At 45.6% G+C, this 18,905-nt stretch overlaps 1 protein-coding gene across 6 annotated transcripts in view; it reads left to right on the top strand.

Annotated features, from left to right (window-relative positions):
- FRMPD4 (FERM and PDZ domain containing 4) overlaps positions 1 to 18,905 on the top strand; it is an 868,248-nt gene that overhangs the window by 817,149 nt on the left and 32,194 nt on the right. For all 6 annotated transcript variants that reach the window (XM_040467604.1, XM_040467603.1, XM_040467607.1 and 3 more), the window contains 2 exons: positions 9,347 to 9,392; positions 15,998 to 16,102. In XM_040467604.1, the coding sequence (XP_040323538.1) occupies positions 9,347 to 9,392; positions 15,998 to 16,102 (151 nt within the window). The remainder of the gene's footprint in view (positions 1 to 9,346; positions 9,393 to 15,997; positions 16,103 to 18,905) is intronic.

The raw sequence follows: 18,905 nt of genomic DNA, 5'->3' as shown, positions 1-18,905 counted from the left end.
GAGAGAGAGAGAGAGAGAGAGAGAGAGAGAACACAAGCAGGGAAGAGGCAGAGAGAGAGGGAGAAAGAATCCCAAGCAGGCTCCGCACTGTCAGCACAGAGCCAGGAGCGTGGCTCCAACTCACGAACCATGAAATCGTGACCTGAGCTGAAAACAAGTCAGACGCTTAACTGACTGAGCCATCCAGGCACACCCCCTGACATTTTAGTTTTTAATTTTTCTTAACGTTCATTTGTTTTTGAGAGAGAGAGTGCGTGTGAGCAGGGGAGGGGTAGAGAGAGAGGGGACAGAGGATCCAAAGAGGCTCTGTGCTGTCAGTGCAAAGCCCGATGTGGGGCTCAAACCCACAAACTGTGAGATCAAGACAATTTATTTTTAAATGTGACTCTGCACTACAGCATTCTGGAGAGCCATTAGATTGGACACTTTGATAAGGGAGACATGTTCAATTTCAAAATCATCTGAGCCCTTTGACTATTATTTAAAAAACATATTTTTGGGGGGCACCTGAGTGGCTCAGTCCATTAAGCATCCAACTCTTGATTTTAGCACAGGTCACGATCTCCCGGTTCGTGGGTTTGAGCCCTGCATCGGGCACTGCGCTGACAGCACGGAACCTGCTTGGGATTCTTGCTGTCCTCTCTCTGCCCCTCCCCGCCTTCTCGAAATAAATAAATAATCATTTAAAGGAAAACACATGGTTTTCGAAATCTTTGTGGACAGATGGTATTGCTGCCCAACAAATGAAATGGCTTCAGATAGTTCTCACTGATATCACTCGTGTGGCTACTGTCAAGAACCAATGAGAGCTATTGCCATATATGGGCTCGTTTGACTCGGACATCCAAGGTGGCTTCTTCATTCACACATTGTTGCCTGGACTCAGGCAGCTGACAGAGTTGCAGCTGGCCAGGCAGGTCCCCTGTCTCCACATGGCCAGCTTCCTCACATCATGGTGGTTCCAGGGTCGTTGGCCTTCTTCCCTGGTAGCTGGCTTCTCTGAGTGAGCCTTCTAAGATACCCAGGGAATGGGTCTCTGTAAGGCTTCTAAGCTTCTTCTAAACAAGGCCTAGGAGGCCTGCAGTGTCACTTCCACCCTATTCTATTTCTCAAAAATAAGTCACAGAAGTAGCCCCGATTCAAGGGAAGGAGACTACACAAGGTTTAGACGCCAAAAGGCGTGGTTCATTGAGGGCCATGTCTGGGGCCTCTGTCACACAGATTGGAGAAGATGAACAGTTCAATCACCCAGTGTTTCAGGGTGAAGTCTTTACCGTATTGCACAAGAAGGGTCTTGTCTCAAATTCTCATTTGTCCCCTTGGCTACCAAGCTGGTGGTATTTTTCACTCAGCTGTAGAACCCCTCTCTCAAGGGTAAAATGGTACCGGGAGAGAGATATTGTAAAATCCGTAGAAGCCCAGCCAGTGCTACTGGACAAGTGGATTCTCTGGTCTATCTCTTCTGTCTTTTTGGCCCTGATGACTAGAGTGGCTTCATTATGCGCATTTTCTTTGTCAGCATCCCCTGAACAAAACTGAGAAATAACAAATAGTCTCATTCTTCTTTGCATTTATCAAAGTAAAGGCTCCATTCAGCAACAACCTGTAGAGTGTTAATGTTTCCCAAAGTCCACGACGGATCACCCTTAGCCTTAATGTGTTGATCTGGTTTGAGTGCTTAGTCATTTGCTAGCTGCTTCCGTTCTCTCCAGCTAATGGCTTCAGCACATGTTAGGAATGGATACAATGCATAATCAGAGTCTCTGTTCAGGGTGTCGGAAAGGTCAACTAGGTGAAGCATTAAACCTCCATTCCAAGTAGTCCTGTGACAACTTCTCTAAAAGTGAAGGGCAGCGTTATTTCCTCCAGCTTTGTCAGCGAGTGACCAGGCAGACTATGTTATGGCTGCTTAGCAGATCATAACAATCTTAATGTTCTTTCCACATCTCCTGGTTCAGATAAGAAGAAAAAATAGAAAGGAAGCCACAGCGATACCGATACCCTAGGATTGCAGAAGGGCTCTTCTGAGCACAGGGTCACTGCAGAAATGCTGTTCGTTTCATTATTTCTCATTTCCATCATCAGTTGCTGTCCAGCAGCAGAGTGTGAGGGCTCAGGCGCACACACTAGCTTGCAGAAAAGAATATTTTGCTGATCTCTTTGAAGAACTCTGAAGTGCAAAAAGAAGAAAGAATATGATGTGTGCATGTGTTTACCTTAGTAGGGAGAGTTCAAATGCCCCTTCTCTGTGCCTTACTTCCTCTCTTGCTAAATAAAAATACCGCCCATCAATCTTTTGAATTATGTTAGAATGTCATTTTACAGTTTAAAAAATCCTTTCATATATAGCCCTAAATTTCCTCTTTATTTTGCCTTTCAGAAGCCTAACCTTTCAGCCTCTGTGGATTGAGTCTTTACTTCGCTTTGAACTTTAAAACCTTATAGTTAACTTATTTCGGCTTTTTTTTTTCTTTTTTTAAAGCAAGACTCTTGAATTTTGACATACAGTATTTTCCTATATAATAGTTATTTTGGTTTGTTTCGGTTTGGTTTTCCCAATCTCTGAGGAAATCTCAATGCTCTTCACATATGTACATATGTACCGATCTCTGAGTTGTTCAAGGGACCTATTTAGTTGGTGTAGAAGGAAATATACAATAGCGCGTGCCGATATGATTATATATTGCGATATTAAGTTCATGTAAATAGGAAGTGAGAGAGGCAGCGCTAAGAAAAAAGAAAGTAGGCTGATGGTTGCCAGGCCTGGAGAGAGGGAGAAATCGAGAGTGACTGACTGCTAACAATGGGATGTGTTGCCAAAGCACGATGTGCAAACACTGATGCTGGATGTCCCGAGCGTGTTTCAAGCAACTCCATCACAAAGGGGTACGAAGAGATTTTTGTGGCAGAATTGAAGGCAAATTTGATAGCAGCAGTTATATTTTCTTCTGCAGGTCAACACTGTGATGCAGGGATTAAGGTGGTGTTTTGAACAAACTCAACAATTTCAAAACTCTTGGTACTACAGTCTTGAAAGTGTTCTTCAAAAGTGGAAAATTCACTGCTGATTTATTATGAAATAACACTTCTCTAAGCATGCCCCGAACTCTATTTTTTAATGTCCCTGGCTGTTTTAGGCCTTCATAAAAAGAAGTTATCTATGGGGCGCCTGGGTGGCGCAGTCGGTTGAGCGTCCGACTTCAGCCAGGTCACGATCTCGCGCTCCGGGAGTTCGAGCCCCGCGTCGGGCTCTGGGCTGATGGCTCGGAGCCTGGAGCCTGTTTCCGATTCTGTGTCTCTCTCTCTCTCTGCCCCTCCCCCGTTCATGCTCTGTCTCTCTCTGTCCCAAAAAATAAAATAAACGTTGAAAAAAAAAATTAAAAAAAAAAAAAGAAGTTATCTGCTTACCTGAATGGAGTACCTCCCATTCTCATTTCTTTTTTTTTTTTTTTAAGTTTTTTTAAATGTTTATTTATTCTGAGAGAGGCAGAGTGCCAGCAGAGGAGGGGCAGAGAGAGAGGAGACACAGAATCCGAAGCCGACTCTAGACACAGAGCCCAATGTGGGGCTCAAACTTACAAGCCGTGAGCTCATGAACTCATGAGCCATGAAACCATGGCCTGAGCCGAAGTCAGACACGCAACTGACTGAGCCACCCCGGTGCCTGTTCCATTCTCAGTTCTAATCTCTCTGTTGAAGTGATTTTTTAAATGGCTTAGATCTATTTCCCACTCACCACCCCCGTCCCTCTACCCTGTCCAGGATCTAAGGGTTAGGAATTCTCAGAGATCCAAAACATCATGAAGTTAATTCTTCTTGTCTGGCAGGTCATAATGAAATAATTAAAGATAAGAGAAGCAGAAGGAAAGCACATCTCCAGTATGGATGATTAATAACATACTGGAATGTGGGATGCCTGGGTGGCTCAGTCAGTTGAGTGACCGACTTTGGCTCGGGTCACAATCTCATTCATGAGTTCAAGTCCCACATTGGGCTCTGTGCTGACAGCTCAGAGCCTGGAGCCTGCTTTGGATTCTGTGTCTCCCTCTCTCTCTGCCCCTCCCTGCTCATGCTTGCTCACTCTCTCTCTCTCTCTCCCTCTCTCTCTCAAAAATAAATAAACATTAAATTATTAAAAAAATAAAATAACATACTGGAATGTTTTATTTCAATTCAGATAACTTCATTTACTCATTCATTGGTAAAATTAAAATCAATCTAGGTTATGTTTCAAGCACTTTGCAGAGAATTATTATAGGCACAAAAACTTGAAATGCCCTCAATATAACGTACATATTTTGAAACATGTTTCCCATTTTTATTTATTTTTTTATATTTATTTCTTTTGGGGAAAGCTCCAGTGGGGGAGGGGCAGAGAGAGGGGGACACAGGATCCTAAGTGGGCTTTCTGCTGGCAGGCCGACAGCAGCAAGCCAGATGTGGGGCTCAAACTCAGGAACTGCCGAGATCATGGTCTGAGGCAAGGTCCAGCCACTCAACTCACTGAGCCACCGAGGTGCCCCTCCCATTTTCAAATTAACATACTGAAAAATGCTTTTCCCTGATGTCGCTGACCAAAAGAAAAAAAAAAGTCTCATGTGAGGTGACTTCATGGGTGGAGACCACTTTCAAGGTACTTACAGTTTACTTGACTATGAATCCTTCTGTTAGTGTGTCAAACAGAATCTAACATGGCCCCCAACAATCCTCGCTTCTGGCTATTCATACCTTTGTGTATTCCCCTCTCTTTTCATCTGGGTGGGGCTTTTGATGTGCTTCTCACCAACAGAATGTGGCAAAGGTGATGGGATGTCATTTCTGTGATTATGTTACAGAAGACTGTAACTTCCAATCTTCCAAAGGAGAGTTTGCTGGTTATGATGAAGCAAGTTGCCATGTTGGGGACACCCATGTGGCAAGACACTAAGAGTGACCTCTGCCCAACCACAAGCAAGGAACGGAGGTCCTTGGTACAACAGCTCAAAAACGAATTTAATCCTGCCAAAAACCACAAATGTGTGCTTGGAAGTGGATCCTTCCCAGTCGAGATTTCAGATGAGACCTCAGCCCTGGACAACATTTTGATGGCAGTCTCACGGGAGAAATTGTAAAAGATAAAGTGAAGCCATGCTCGTATTTCTGCCTCCTAAAAACTGTGAGAGAATAAATGTGTGTCGTTTTAAGCCGCTAAGTTTGTGGTAATCTGTTATGTAGCACTAGATCAGTAATAAAGCTAGCGTCTGTGGTAGCACAGAATAATGTTCCCACCCGCAAAGATGTCCACATCCTAATCCCCAGAGCCTGTGACTCTATATGTGATTCAGTTAAGAATGGGGTGATTATCCTGGACTGCCTGGGTGGACCCAATGTAATCAGAAGGGTCTTTATAATGGAAAGAGGAAGGCAGGAAAGATCCAGGGAGAAACGTGAAGATGCTACACTGCTGGTTTTGAAGGGGCCACGAACCGAGGAATACAGGAAGGCTCTAGAAGCTGGAAAAGGTTCCAGAGTGAGTGCAGCCCTGCTGACACCCTGATTTTAGGCTAGAGAGACCCTATTTCAGACTTCTGACTTCCTTTCTTTGTAATGTAATAAATTTGTGTTGTTTTAAGCCACTAAGTTGGTGGCAATTTATTACAGCAGCAATCGGAAGCTAATGCAGTGTCTGTGCTGATTTTCTTAGCGTCTGAGCCACATACCAGGTGTCCTTCTCCAGGCACTTACCCACTCCTAGCAGACTGCACTGGAGCTGGGACTATCTGCTTCCCTTTCCAGAAGGGAACAAATAAATACAGTGCCACTGGGCATTGCTCTAGAGGAAACTAGCATTTTTCCCACAGCCTTGTGTGCCCATCTATCCTCACTCTTGTGTTTACCTTTATTGTTTCTTCTGAGAGCCCTGAGCACTCACTGTCTTAGTCAAGGATTGTTTGGACTCCAAGAAGATGATCTGTTCAAGTTAGTTTAAGGAACGAGAAATTAGAGATGAGTGTAGCACGCAGCCCTCAGAGGGTAGAATCCTATCGCACTTGTGTTCTTCTTCCCTGCTGCCCATCCATGACAGCTCTTCAGGGCCAGCGCTTCCTTGGCCTTCAATAAACTCCCAGGCAGGCCCCATATGTGGATTTAGCAGGTTTAGAAAAACTCTCCAGTCACTCGTATACTTGGAATCACGACAACTTGTAATCTGTGATTTCAACGTGTAATTGTCATGTCATAGTCCAAACTCCCAACTCCACGAGATGCCTTCCTTACCCCTTATTCTCCACCTGGGAAGCCTACGGTGGGTTAAGGGGCATCCCCCAACCGTCTTCTCTAGCTTTGGCTCCTTCCACATTAACATGGAACCAGGACAGTGAGTTAAAAAGCCAGAAAGTTCTCCCTTGATTGGCACCCGTGTAACCTGGCATTGGTTTCCTCTATCCATGGAGTTTAATGAAAGTTGACTCTTTCTCCTCAGCTTCTGTATGTTTCTACTAAGGCTCTCTCACCTGTAGAGAGGCTCAGTTGGGCAAGACGCCTTTGTTAAATGACTCCAGGGTACCATTTCTACTGCATCTCCCACCTATTGGTGCCAGGAATTGCACACTTTGGGCCTGCCTCAGTGGAAAGGGAGTAATTTCCCAAATGTAGCGTCTGTTCTTTGGGCGTGTGTTGCTTCCGCCAGCCTTCCCCAGTCGCCTTTTTGTTGTTGTTGTTGTTTTTAATTGAGTGATGAGTCAGGCTCCAAGGTGCATAAGGGGTTAAGGGTCCCAAACTCTGGTTTTCAGTGCCTCCTTTGAAAGTCCTGTAGCACCTTGCTCTAACATGCAAGGGTGATTGGCGTCTGCTGGCATGAGGCCTCGGCTGAATCTGCCTCAGTCGTCCTAGCATCCTATAACGTATGAACACATATGGCTTCCGGTTTTTCCCCCCCTCCTGGGATTGAGTTAGGAATCCTAAGGGACCTGCAGCACTATGGAGTTCATTCTTCACATCTGGCAGGTGATAATTAAGTACTTGTAGATGAGAGAAAACAGAGATAAAAGCCTATTTGCACAACTGATGATAGTTATATTGAGATTTTTTTTTTTCCATCTTATTTGATTTCTAACAGAATGGTGAGTCTTATTCAGCCGTGCCTGGGACTCAGCTCCCAACCCTCTGTGCTGCTTCTGATTCTGCAGAGAAGGAAATCTGATTGGCTCATTCCAACCCCCGCGTCCGATCAGCTGTGCCCAGAGCATGAAACCCCGGGACCCAGTGCCTGCTACTGAGGGCCCTTGGCAGCAGAATGGGGCAGAAAAGGCCCACTGCCATGGCACATGCACAAACGCCAGAGGTCCCTTTGTTCCTGTTTGTGCTGCTTTCTGCCTATGTGCTCCTCATATGCAGAGGCCTGTGTGGAATCAGTGTGGGCTGTGCCATTGTGTTACATCCACTGAGTGAGTGGTAGTTGTTTGCAGTGGAACAGCCCCAAAGAGTGGGGAGGCTGGCTGTCCCTTGTCCTGGTGAACAGATTAGGGATTACATCAGAGGTTTCTGGGAGCCGCCTCTCCTTAAGCAGTTTGTAAGTTTGCTGACCTGTGTCTACCCCAAATTTCTTCATCCGCTTTCAGATTGTGAGTTTTTTAATTAAGCCATATGTGCAGAGAGTCAAATTAATCAAACTCATCACTTCATGGTATAAAGGATCGTCATCATAGACCCACGCCATGCCCCTCTCCTCTGATTTTACTTGTTTAGATTCACACCCACTCCTATCCCCCCCGCGAGAAAAACTATTCCAACATGTTGAGTGCGCACCCCGTCCTTTCTTATTGCATTCTTCCAGATGTGTGCTGCTGTTTTGTGCACACGTGTTTTGAGCTTTTGTGAATGGTATTACGTTATCTATCTCATCTGGTTTCTTACACTACGTTTGAAGCCCCATCCTAGTAGTTACCAGGCACATCTAAGCTTCTGCCTCCTCTTGCTGGATCATTCTGTGGTACGCACCTCCACGCAGTCCCTAAAGGCTAACGGCAGACTTTCTCTGTGATATAAGCCAGAATGGAATGGCTGAGTCATGGTGCATGTGATACTGAAGTTTGCCTGATGATGCCAGACTGCTCCCCTCAACCACCACATGTGTCCGCACACCCAGCAGCAAAATGCATGATCGTTCATCTTAGCCACTCAATTCTGGCATCGTTATACTGTTGCTCTAGGCCTCTAATGAAAATGCTGGCTGCCTACTTGAGCTGCTGGAGCTTTCTGCCAACCCTTGGCCACTGTGAACTCATGGGAGCATGTGGGCCACAGTCAACCGTGTGCCGTCCCCACCCTGCCACCATGACCATCATCCTAATCTCTGATACTTTGAGTTTCTTGAGTTGTGTTCCTCCTTTCTCTGCTCCATTGATTCCTCTCCTCCCCCACCGTATTCCCTACCTCACTCCCCACACCGCCCGCCCCACCACCCCTCCCACCCCGCCGCCGTGGTCCAGTTAGTAGAACCTGGTCCAACCCAGCCTGCTGCGGGCACATTTAGCCACCATGCAGTTATTGCCAGAAATACGATTTGCAGTGGCTCCTTCTGGGGAACAGCCTTGCAACAGATCCCCTTTACTTTACCCATTCGGACAGTAAATCACAAAAGCAGGTAATTAATGAAAACCTAACGTAGGAAAAGTCAGCGTCTCCTCAACAAAGTGGCAACTGACCTTTCTCCTACTCAGATTAAAAAGGGAAGGAGGGAAAGCTGTTCCCTGAGGGGTTGAGTTCTTTGCTGGGATTGAGTTATTGTTCAACATGTTCCCCCTCATGAACAAGATCTCCCAAAAAGTGCCCATCTGAATACGTGTCAGCCCAATGTCGTGGGCGTTGTTACCATGGACTTTGTGAGCCACACAGTATGGGGATGTGATGTTTGCACACAAGCAACCTACACTGACCGTTTTCTTTCATGACGGTGGCCCTGAGAAGATACCGCTGTTACGAATTTTTAAAAATGGATTCCTTTTCTAGAAAATTAAAATGAAATGGCGAGACTCAATTTTGAGAGCCGGGGAAAGTGCAGGGACTGATTGAGATGAGGCTCCTAAAACAGCCCTTCCCTCGGCGAGTGTTACTTGAAGGTCCTGCTGCTCAGCATAAACCACACGGGAAGCTTTCCATCAGGCTGTTTGTTACACTGGCTGAGCACTTGACTTTGGTTTTCTCCACGGTCTGAAAGCCCACTTTTGAGCTTTTTGATTTACGCTGCCTGGGAGCCCAAGAAACGTTCGCCAATATCTCACACGTTTCATTTCAAAAGAACGCTGTCACTGTTAAGAGTCCGGCCTCTGTGCATTTCATAAGTATGTTTGTTTCTTTTCTCTTTCAGAAGCTGCAAAGAATCAATCCTCCTCACTGTCATTCAGCCTTACCCTGTAAGTGTCCTGTGAGTAAAAGTGCCACTGTATGACCCCAGGATTCCATCTCCTCGTCCCAGTCCCAGTGAAACCATGACGTTGAGTAACAGCAGAGAAAAACCGCATGCGTTTATAGTTCGAGTTCAGAAATCTTCAGTGCTTGTATTTTATACACCATGATAGCAAACCCACTCATTGGAGAGAAAGGAAAGGAACACACTTTCTTGTGTGTTACCAGCTTAAGACTCACAAATGTAATGGGAATATTTAATTGTAGGACATTCTAGCATCATCCTTTTTCATATCCTCTTCTAAATAATTTGGTACATATTTCAGGGAGACTCCCCTTTAAGGGTGGTTGTCAGAGGAAATACCGCTGTCAGAATGTGATTTCAGCAGCCTTGGTCAGGAAGGTGGGGAGCAATTAAAGTCTTACTGCCTTCATTTGCCATGATTTTTTTTTTATAACAACGTTATCGTGGTATGATTTGTGTATCCTGAAATCCACCCATTTTAAGTGTACAGTGCAATGATCTTTAGCAAATTTACTGAGGTATGCAGCCATCACCACAAGGCAGTTTGAGAACAATTCCTTCAGCCAATGAGATCTCTCGTTCCCATTTACAGTGACTGCTTCCTTCCCACTCTTAGTCCCAGGCAACGACTAACTTACTTTCTATTTCTATAGATTGGCTGTTGCTTGTGAATCCCATACATTGGCAGTTGAGCTAAAAACTACCCTAGCAAATGCCTGCAGATTTTCCCCCAAACGTTGACCATCGCTACCTTGTGTGGCCTTTGCGAGGATTGGCAAAGATTCCCACCTGTTTACGCTTGTGTTTTCTTCCCCATGCAGTTGGGGGCTCTGCTCTTTGCCACGCTCCATCTCCTGACCAACCTCTTCATCTCCCATGTTCCAGCATTTTCCTCCTAAACACCACGGCCTAAGCATTGTCGGCGCGAAAAAAATGTGTATTCAAGATTCTGATAAGATGACGAATAGAATTAGCCAAGTAAACAATTAGCCAAGTAAACAAACTGTGCCATCCAGGACATAAGTACTTGTAATAAAAGCTTAGTTTACCAGTGACCGTTACTTTTAGTCCCTTCTCTTTGATTCCTTCCAAACCGCTAGTCTCTTTTTACATTGTTTACCAAGTGAACCAAACTGTCACTCACACCCTCTTCAAATCTGTCCACGCTCTCTCATTTCTTCACAGTGGACAAATACGTTAGGTGAAGCCAATGGGAATGTCTATAATAACCAAGTGGCTGACCAACCGTAACTTCCTGGTGGAACTTCGAGTTTATATGGTCTTTCCTGAATTCTCTCTTCCCACTTTATAACCTATTACACAGCAAGATCAGAACCATTTTATGGCAAACCAGGTTATTTTGGCAACGTGACGTAATGTTTCATGCCGTGCCATAAACCTGGAGAAAGAGCAAGGGTTTTGCCACTTAAGTGTGGGGTTGTGCCTTGTGGCTTTGTTTGCTGTTTTTGCCAGTTGAGGGTGCCTGAATACTCACAGGTTATTCATATGAACACTCACTGTTATCAGTGGGTCATGGAACTTGCTGTAATAGATGATCTGGAACTTTCCACGAGTTCAGGTGGCTGTTGATACTGTGCCATATGGAAGGTGAACATTTAGCCGCAACATTTAGGAGCAAGTGTTGCCTGCTTTGCTGGCCAATAGCTGCACCCCTGCTTTCGGCAGCACTCTCCCCCTGCCCGGCCGCTGTGAGGGAATCCTCATCTTTGACTTGCCTTGACCAGCCCTCCTTCCTGAAACGCCCACCGCATCCTCCAGCCCAACACGTCCTTGGCCTAGCCAGACCCTTCTCACCTTCCAAGCCTCCGCACAAACTCTCGATGCTACCTCAGCGTTCTTTACCGTCACCACTGCCGACACTGGGGCTGGAGATCTCTGCATTCTGTGCTGCCATTCTGGGCACTGTACGATACTTAGCGGTATCTCTGGCCTCTACCCACTAGATGCCCGTAGCACCCTCTCCCCGAGTTGTGACAACCAAAAATGTCTCCAGACATTGCCAAGTGTCCCTTGGGGAGGGGAGGGGTGGATTGCCGCCACTTGGGAACCACTGCCCCACCTAGAGTCTTCCCTTACTGATCTGGCCCAAAGTGGCTTTCTCCTCTGAAATGTGGGAACAGAAATGAAGGAGTAGAACCCCCAAGTCATTTCAATAGATCGATTGGACTCAGAGAGAAAAGAAGGCGGGAAAAGAGCCTACACGTTGTTACTTACATTTTTGTGTTTGGATTTCCCTACCAGCGCGTTGCTTTTTAAAATACAGAAACATATGGGATCCGTGTATTTGCTGAACATTCTCTCAGCAGCCAGGATTGACCTATTGAAACAGATGAGCCACCAGACCGAAAGAAAGTGTATAAAGTCTACTTCATTGCGGAGAGTGAAAATTAGCATTTTAATTTGTTTTGTCACTTGCTGGCCAACCTTTGTTATGTTGCATTTCCCCTGTATAACAAGGTCCAGTCAAGACAGAGAGTTGATGTTTACCCCTTCTCGCCTCCCTGCACTTGGTCCCAGGGCACCCAAAGCGAGCCCAGCCATGGAAATCAGTCTTTCCTGAGGCCCAGCTCCAGCGGGCCCGGGAGAAGAGTCTCACAGTTCCTGAAGTTTTTGGAGAAGTCATTCCTAACAGGCTGCTGCCTCGTTTTTAAAGTATTGTAGACGGTTCTCTCCTTCCCCCCATTTTGACGTGATGGAAGTACGGAAGGAGACACAGACGCAAGAAAATAAGTATGAACACATCTTTTCCCCGGAGGCAGCCAGTGTCAGTAGTGGAGATCTTTTACATACAGCTTTATTCTGCTTCTTTCACTTAGCGGATCAGAAGCATGTTTCCATATCATCCAGAATTCTTTCTAAGCACCATATACGTGGCTGTAAAACATTATACTAAACCAAGATTTACTTAACCGACACCCTATTACCAAACGCTTCATACTGACTTCGATTGTTTTCTCTTCTGCTTGTGCACACAGCACCTTCGTGGATAAATCTTCATCTGTATTTAGTAGTATTTCCCCATTCTATGACGATGGCATTTTAGGAAAGGAATTTCCAGATTTCTTGGGGATTTTATTTGTTTTCTTCTGACCTACCATCTCCTTTCCTTGCGCTGTTTCCATTTATTAGAGAGCTTTCTTGGCCAGATCCTTCCTGCTGTCCCTTGACCCTGCCTTCCACAGTTCCCAAGTCTAGAACTTCCAGAACTCCCTAGTTCTGACGCGGCCTGAGACAGAGATTATTGGAAGAGTCTCGATTACCTCCACTCACACAGTCCCAGCTCAGTGGGACTTGAGAGAAGTCGGTCTCGGTGCTGTTGCCCTGGAGCTACCACGATTCCCATGAACTTGGGTTGTTTCTAGGCCAAAGAGGAGACAGACCTGTTTGCCTGCTTCTCACTTCCTGCCCTGCTTCCACTCCGTCCCACGCACCCGAGGGAGGCCCAGTGTATCAGATGGCATCGGCACCCAGACCACATCTTCTTGACATGTGTCACATGGAGCACGCCAGCCCAATTGCCAGCTGAGAGACCGGTGATTGTGGGGTTTTTTTTCTGGCCACAGGCAGATGCCCGTGCAGCAGGCCAGAGGTGCTGAGGAGTCCTCATTCCCAAAAGAGCAGCCACTCCATCACTGACTGACAGGAGCTGGTGAACACATGCCCTAGCTCTCTGTCTCCTCCTCGGACATGATAACTCTGATGCCTGTGGTCTGCCTCGTTCCTGGAGTGTCCCAACAGGGTTAAGCCCCAGTTGCTTACGGTGGTGACGGACTTACAGAATGCTTCATTGGCTTCCTCTTCTGCCCCGTCTCCCTTTCTCCTGCTTGCCTATGCATGCTTCCTTGAAGCACCTCCCATAACTGTTCCCTGCCCATGATTCCTTGTCTCAGGTTCTGCTTTGGGGGAACTCCAAGCTAAGTTACCCCGTGATGACTGTGGCTAGTTAGACCCCACCAAACATTTACTCAGTGTCTACTATGCCAATAGTATTGTAGACATAGAGGGACTGCAAATTCAAGACCTTACGCTTCAGTTTCAGAAACGTCTCTTATTTATGTGATTTTTTTTTTTTCAAACAATGTTCTAGTGACTTCTAAGAGCAACTAAAAGCATCAGGAGCACACCATACGTCTACTCCGGCCACCTTAGCAACAGCAAATTTGGAAAGAGGTGCAGAGGCTGATTAGAGCCCTTCTGATCTCAAAATTAATTAACAGCAAAAGAATCTGATTATTCTAGATGGTAATTACTTGTCATTTCCACCACAGGATATGAAGTGCTTGTGATCAGCACCCACAGGTCTACAGGTTGCTAAGAATTAATTCCTTGGGTTTCTGAGTGGTGTACATTGTATGTTTTTTTGAGCCGCAAAAAGAGATCTGAGTAAAAACCACAGTCCTGCCTGGTTTACATACCCCGTGTTCCAGAAATAACTCCAGCCAGTGGAATAAGCCATTATCTTGTTGACTCTAATTCAGTCACCTTCAGACATGACGAGCTTATGTTGTTATGGTCAAAAAGTAATTTTTCAAATGGGTGTTGATTGCATGGAATAGTCACAAGTCCACAACAAGAAAAATGCACTTGTATGAATTCTTGGACTTTTATCCCCAAGTCTGTTGACTTGCAAATACACATAGAATAGTATTTACTTGACTAACTACCTTGGCTATCTAGTCTCCTTGCTGGTTTTCCAGGTTTGTCATTAGGGCATGGTAAATAAATATGGGAGCAAGGAGGCCATAAGAGATGGGCATGCTATAGCTACAGAGAGAAGAGAGGAACACCCCCAGCTTGACAAGTTCTGCTCTATGGGGCCACTGACTTTAGGGGCTAATCACCTTACCACTTCCATGAAAACATCAATCCCTTCTAAGATTATATACCAAATGATATGCATAAGACAAACTAAGTTCTGTTAAGTACTTTTTTATTGAGGCAAGGAGTGATGTAGACCATTTTAGAAAAATCTGGCCAAACAGCACATTTACAAGTTCAGACGCACAGAGGGATCCACCTCAGTATCCGCCATGTTGAACACGTGTGCGACCCTTCCTTCCCAAACAGTGCTGGAGCAGCGGCTGCTTCATCGTTGAAGCACCTCGCCTAATTAGTAGTGTCTGTTCTGGGTAGCTTTCTTACAGCCCCTTCACTTGTGCTAAACCCGTTATGCCAACGTAAATATCTCCTGCTTAAAACCATTAAGGGAGAATAATGTTTTCCCTTCAGCTAAAAAATGGCACATTGACAGCAAATGAACTCACGGCTGTACGATTTGTTAATCGTTACTAAACTTGGCCTGTAATTACAGAGATACTGAGGAGAACACCACTGTCACATCCCTTTAGCTCTGTAGTAGGACTTTTTTTTTTAACGTTTATTTATTTTGAAAGAGAGAGAGAGAGAGCGGGAGAGAGGGGAGAGAGAATCCCAAGCAGGCTCTGTGCTCCGTCTCACGGCCCTGAGATTATGACCTGAGCCAAAGGTGGACGCTGACAGCCCGGAGCCTGCTTAGGATTCTCTCTCTCCCTCTCTCTCTGTGTCCCTCCCCTGCTCGTGCTCACTCTCTCTCTTTCCAAATACATACATAAATATGTTTTTAAAAAGCCAGGATTCTGTCCTTTCACAGCCATCATTTAAAAAGATCCTTGGAGGGGCGCCTGGGTGGCTCAGTCCGTTGAGCGTTCGACTTTGGCTTAGGTCATGATCTCGCAGTTCATGGGTTTGAGCCCTGTGTTGGGCTCTGCGCTGGCGTCTGGAGCCTGGAGCCTGCTTTGGATTCTGTGTCTCCCTCTCTCTGTGCCCCTCCCCTGCTTGCGTTCTGTCTCTCTGTCTCTCAAAAATAAATAAACATTAAAAAAAATTTTTTAGGGGCGCCTGGGTGGCGCAGTCGGTTAAGTGTCCGACTTCAGCCAGGTCACGATCTCGCAGTCCGTGAGTTCGAGCCCCGTGTCAGGCTCTGGGCTGATGGCTCAAAGCCTGGAGCCTGTTTCCGATTCTGTGTCTCCCTCTCTCTCCGTCCCTCCCCCGTTCATGCTTTGTCTCTCTCTGTCCCAAAAATAAATAAACGTTGAAAAAAAAAATTTTTTTTTTTTAAATTTTTTTTTAAAGATCTTTGTAGGGGCACCTAGGTGGCTCAGTCAGTTAAGCTTCTGACTCTTGATTTTGGCTCAGGTCATGATCTCACGGTTCGTGAGACCGAGCCCCATCTTGGGCTCTGTGCTGATAGCATAGAGCCTGCTTGGGCTTCTCTCTCTCTCTCTCTCTCTCTCTCTCTCCACCCCTCCCTTGCTCACGCCCTATCTCTCAACATAAATAAACTTTAAAAAAATTTTTTTTTTAAACAAAAAATAGAAAGATCCTTGGAAATGTGCTCAGTAAGAACATGGAACGTGCTATTTGCAGTTTGGTCTGCTAAGTCAAACTTACTACTTTATGCGCATGACAGGGTTTTGACTGCATCCGTAATTCGTGTTTTCAATTTTTGAGAAGATAAGATAGAAAACAACTGGTACAAGGTCTGCATTATGTTACCAATAATCCTGTCAAATGTTTTCTTGTTTCTAGTCTCCCAAATCAGCATTTATTAGTGCTGCAAAAAAGGCAAGATTAAAGTCCAATCCAGTCAAAGTGCGATTCTCCGAGGAGGTCATCATCAACGGCCAAGTGTCGGTGAGTTGACCGTTGTCTGCTTGTGACTCAGAGAGAGTCGCTGAAACAGGGGCCTTTTACTAGGCAAGGCCAGTCGCTCTTCTGGAATGATCAATTTAGAAGTCTTTGTTGGATTTCACAGGGCTGTTGACATGTTCCCTCTGGTGTATCCACGATACGTAGTAGTCCAGTGTTTTCTTCGAATGATTCCAGTGTTAGAGACCTCGCTACTTTGCAAAGGAGTTTGTTTGATTTGAGATCACTGGCGTTGCCTCATATTCAGTAAAATACACCTCTTTGTAACTTCCGCCTACTTCTTCCCATTCTGCCAACTAAGCATCCTCCCCTTATATATTTTGAGAAAGGTTTCCCTAAGTTTTTCCTTATTCAAAATTAAATGTCTCTTTCCTTTCAATTAATCAAAATGGAGACAAGTTAAAGTAATGGGGAAGTTTCATATATGCAACCAGAAGTGAGGAAATACTGCCCGGATCTCTGTCAATGGGTCTCAATAGAAATCATGATTACTCAGGCACATAATTGATCTTCAAAATGAATAGCGCCAACATCAATAAGTTGCTGTATTTTTGATTCTTTTTTGCCCAAGAAAATCTAGCATAGTGTTTTTTGCTTTTCGAAAGCTGTCATCTAAGGCACTAATAGTTTTTGGACTTCTGAAATACCAGCTTTGGCTGTTCGGGTTTTGTTGTTGCTGGTGGTAGTGTTTAAACAGAGTCACAAGGATAAAATCTCATCCATGACATGCTCGTTAGGGGTCACAGACTCTTCCCTGAGGGTGGTCCTGGATCTGGATTTGCAGATGTAGGCTTGCACATCCTGAGCTAGGCACTCCCGGCCCAAGTGTCTTTCCAGAACTTGCTGACCTGTGCCTTCCCCACTTGGGAGTCCAGGAGTCAGCTGGCCAATCTGTGAAACTATGTGATGCTTGCAGGGGGGACCTAGGGCTGTCATTGTGCTGCCCTGTGAGCATTTCAGCTGTGGTCTTGTCCTCCCGGTTGCCACGTCCCAGCCCATCCCCTCGGCCCCCTTTCACCCCACGTTGTCCTGCTCACCACAGGGCATCCCTGTCTTCCTGAAAGCACTTAGCATCCATTACCATCTCACGAGACTATCCCAGTTTAAGGCCAGAAGGTTCCAGTCGCAGAGGAATTGTGATATCACAGAAGGTCATCTGAAACTTACCCCATCTTTTCTCAAGCTTCCGAGCATGAGATTGGGTCATCAGTGTCTGCATCTATTTTGTTTTAATGTTTATTTACTTTCTGAGAAAGAGAGAGCACGTGTGGGGAGGGGCAGAGAGAGAGGGAGACACAGAATCTGAAGCAGGATCCCGGCTCTGAGCTGTCAGCAAGTGCCCGACGTGGGGCTCGAACTCATGAGATGTGAGATCATGACCTGAGCCAAAGTCGGACGCCCAACCCACTGAGCCATCCCGGTGCCCCAGTGTATGTGTCTTTAGAGAGAATAGGAGACTAGAAGCTTCTGTGGCTATTTTTGCCCTGGATATACCAGGTCCATTCAAGGTAGCTGGTGTGTGAGAACAGCTCTTGGGGTCAGCCATCACCCGCAGCTCCTCTGCCTCATCGCAGGCCTGTGTGTGGCAGGGACCTTCCGTCTCAGGTCAGCTCCTCAACCTTTGGGACCATCTTCATTTTCCATCTGCTCTTGCTCTGCTGAGTCATCGGGTATTATTTCGTGTCGAGTTGGAGGCGAACCAACTCAGTGAATCGGGTAGTAGGAAAGTCATGTGTGAAGTCCACAGGAGAAAGGAGAGGGAGGAAATTCAGAGAAAGGAACAGGAAGCGAAAGCCACGGAGCCTCTTCTGGAAATTAGCCAGTCTCTGGACATCTTGTCTTCAGTTTCTTCATCTGTAAACAAGGGACATGTGGTTTCAGGATTGCCGAGTTCCACTTGACTCCTATGACTTCGTGACCAGCTACATGTGAGAAACACAGTTCACTCCAAGGATTGGCAGAACTCCTCCAACATGCCTTCCTTCCTTCCCTGCCCTCTCCCCCTATTTCCAATTAAAGAGAAAATTCAAAGGACTATGTTTCTGCTGTTTACTTTTGGCCATGTCTCCAGCATCTGTTTTTAAATTATTTTTAAGTTATGATGTGTGTTAGAGACTTCGTTTTGTTTTTTTTTTTTTAATTTTTTAATGTTTATTCTTGAGAGAGAGAGAGGCAGAGTGCACGTGAGGGAGGGGCAGAGAGAGAGGGAGACACAGAATCTAAAGCAGGCTCCAGGCTCTGAGCTGTCGACACAGAGCCCGAGGCAGGGCTCGAACCCATGTGAACCTTGAGATCGTGACCTGAGCCAAAGTCGGACACTTAACCGACTAAGCCCCCTAGGTGCCCCTAGACTTAGTATTTTAATCTCTAACACACTACCTCATTCCTTATATGTCCCCTTTGAGTTTAAGGAACATTCCTAAATGGGTTAAAAATTATTTCATAAAATAACTTTATACTTAAAGCTTGTGAATGCTCGGTACTCCCTTTTCATGACTTCTGCCAAGTTCCAACGGGCATCGCATCAAACGTCATCATTGCTGGCCATCGTTCTTTTCTAGGTAGCCTGCTCTGCTAAAGTCTGTGCGTGTTGTCCTAAGCATCGTGGCTTAATTGCAAAGGCATCATGTCTGTCATTGTGTGTTCTACTGGGAAACCTTGATTGAGGGAAGAAAAAAAAAAGAAATTCATCTGATTTGTTTTCTGATGGAAAAACGTTCTTTCGTTTGAATCGACTGAGTTATTTGTAGCTGGAAAAGAAGAGATTTCCTCTGAACAACTAAACTCA

Source organism: Herpailurus yagouaroundi, unplaced genomic scaffold (genome assembly GCF_014898765.1).
Source record: "Herpailurus yagouaroundi ecotype Mexico unplaced genomic scaffold, PumYag 67525, whole genome shotgun sequence".
Lineage (NCBI taxonomy): Eukaryota > Metazoa > Chordata > Mammalia > Carnivora > Felidae > Herpailurus > Herpailurus yagouaroundi.
This window is presented reverse-complemented; position numbering and strand designations above follow the sequence as displayed.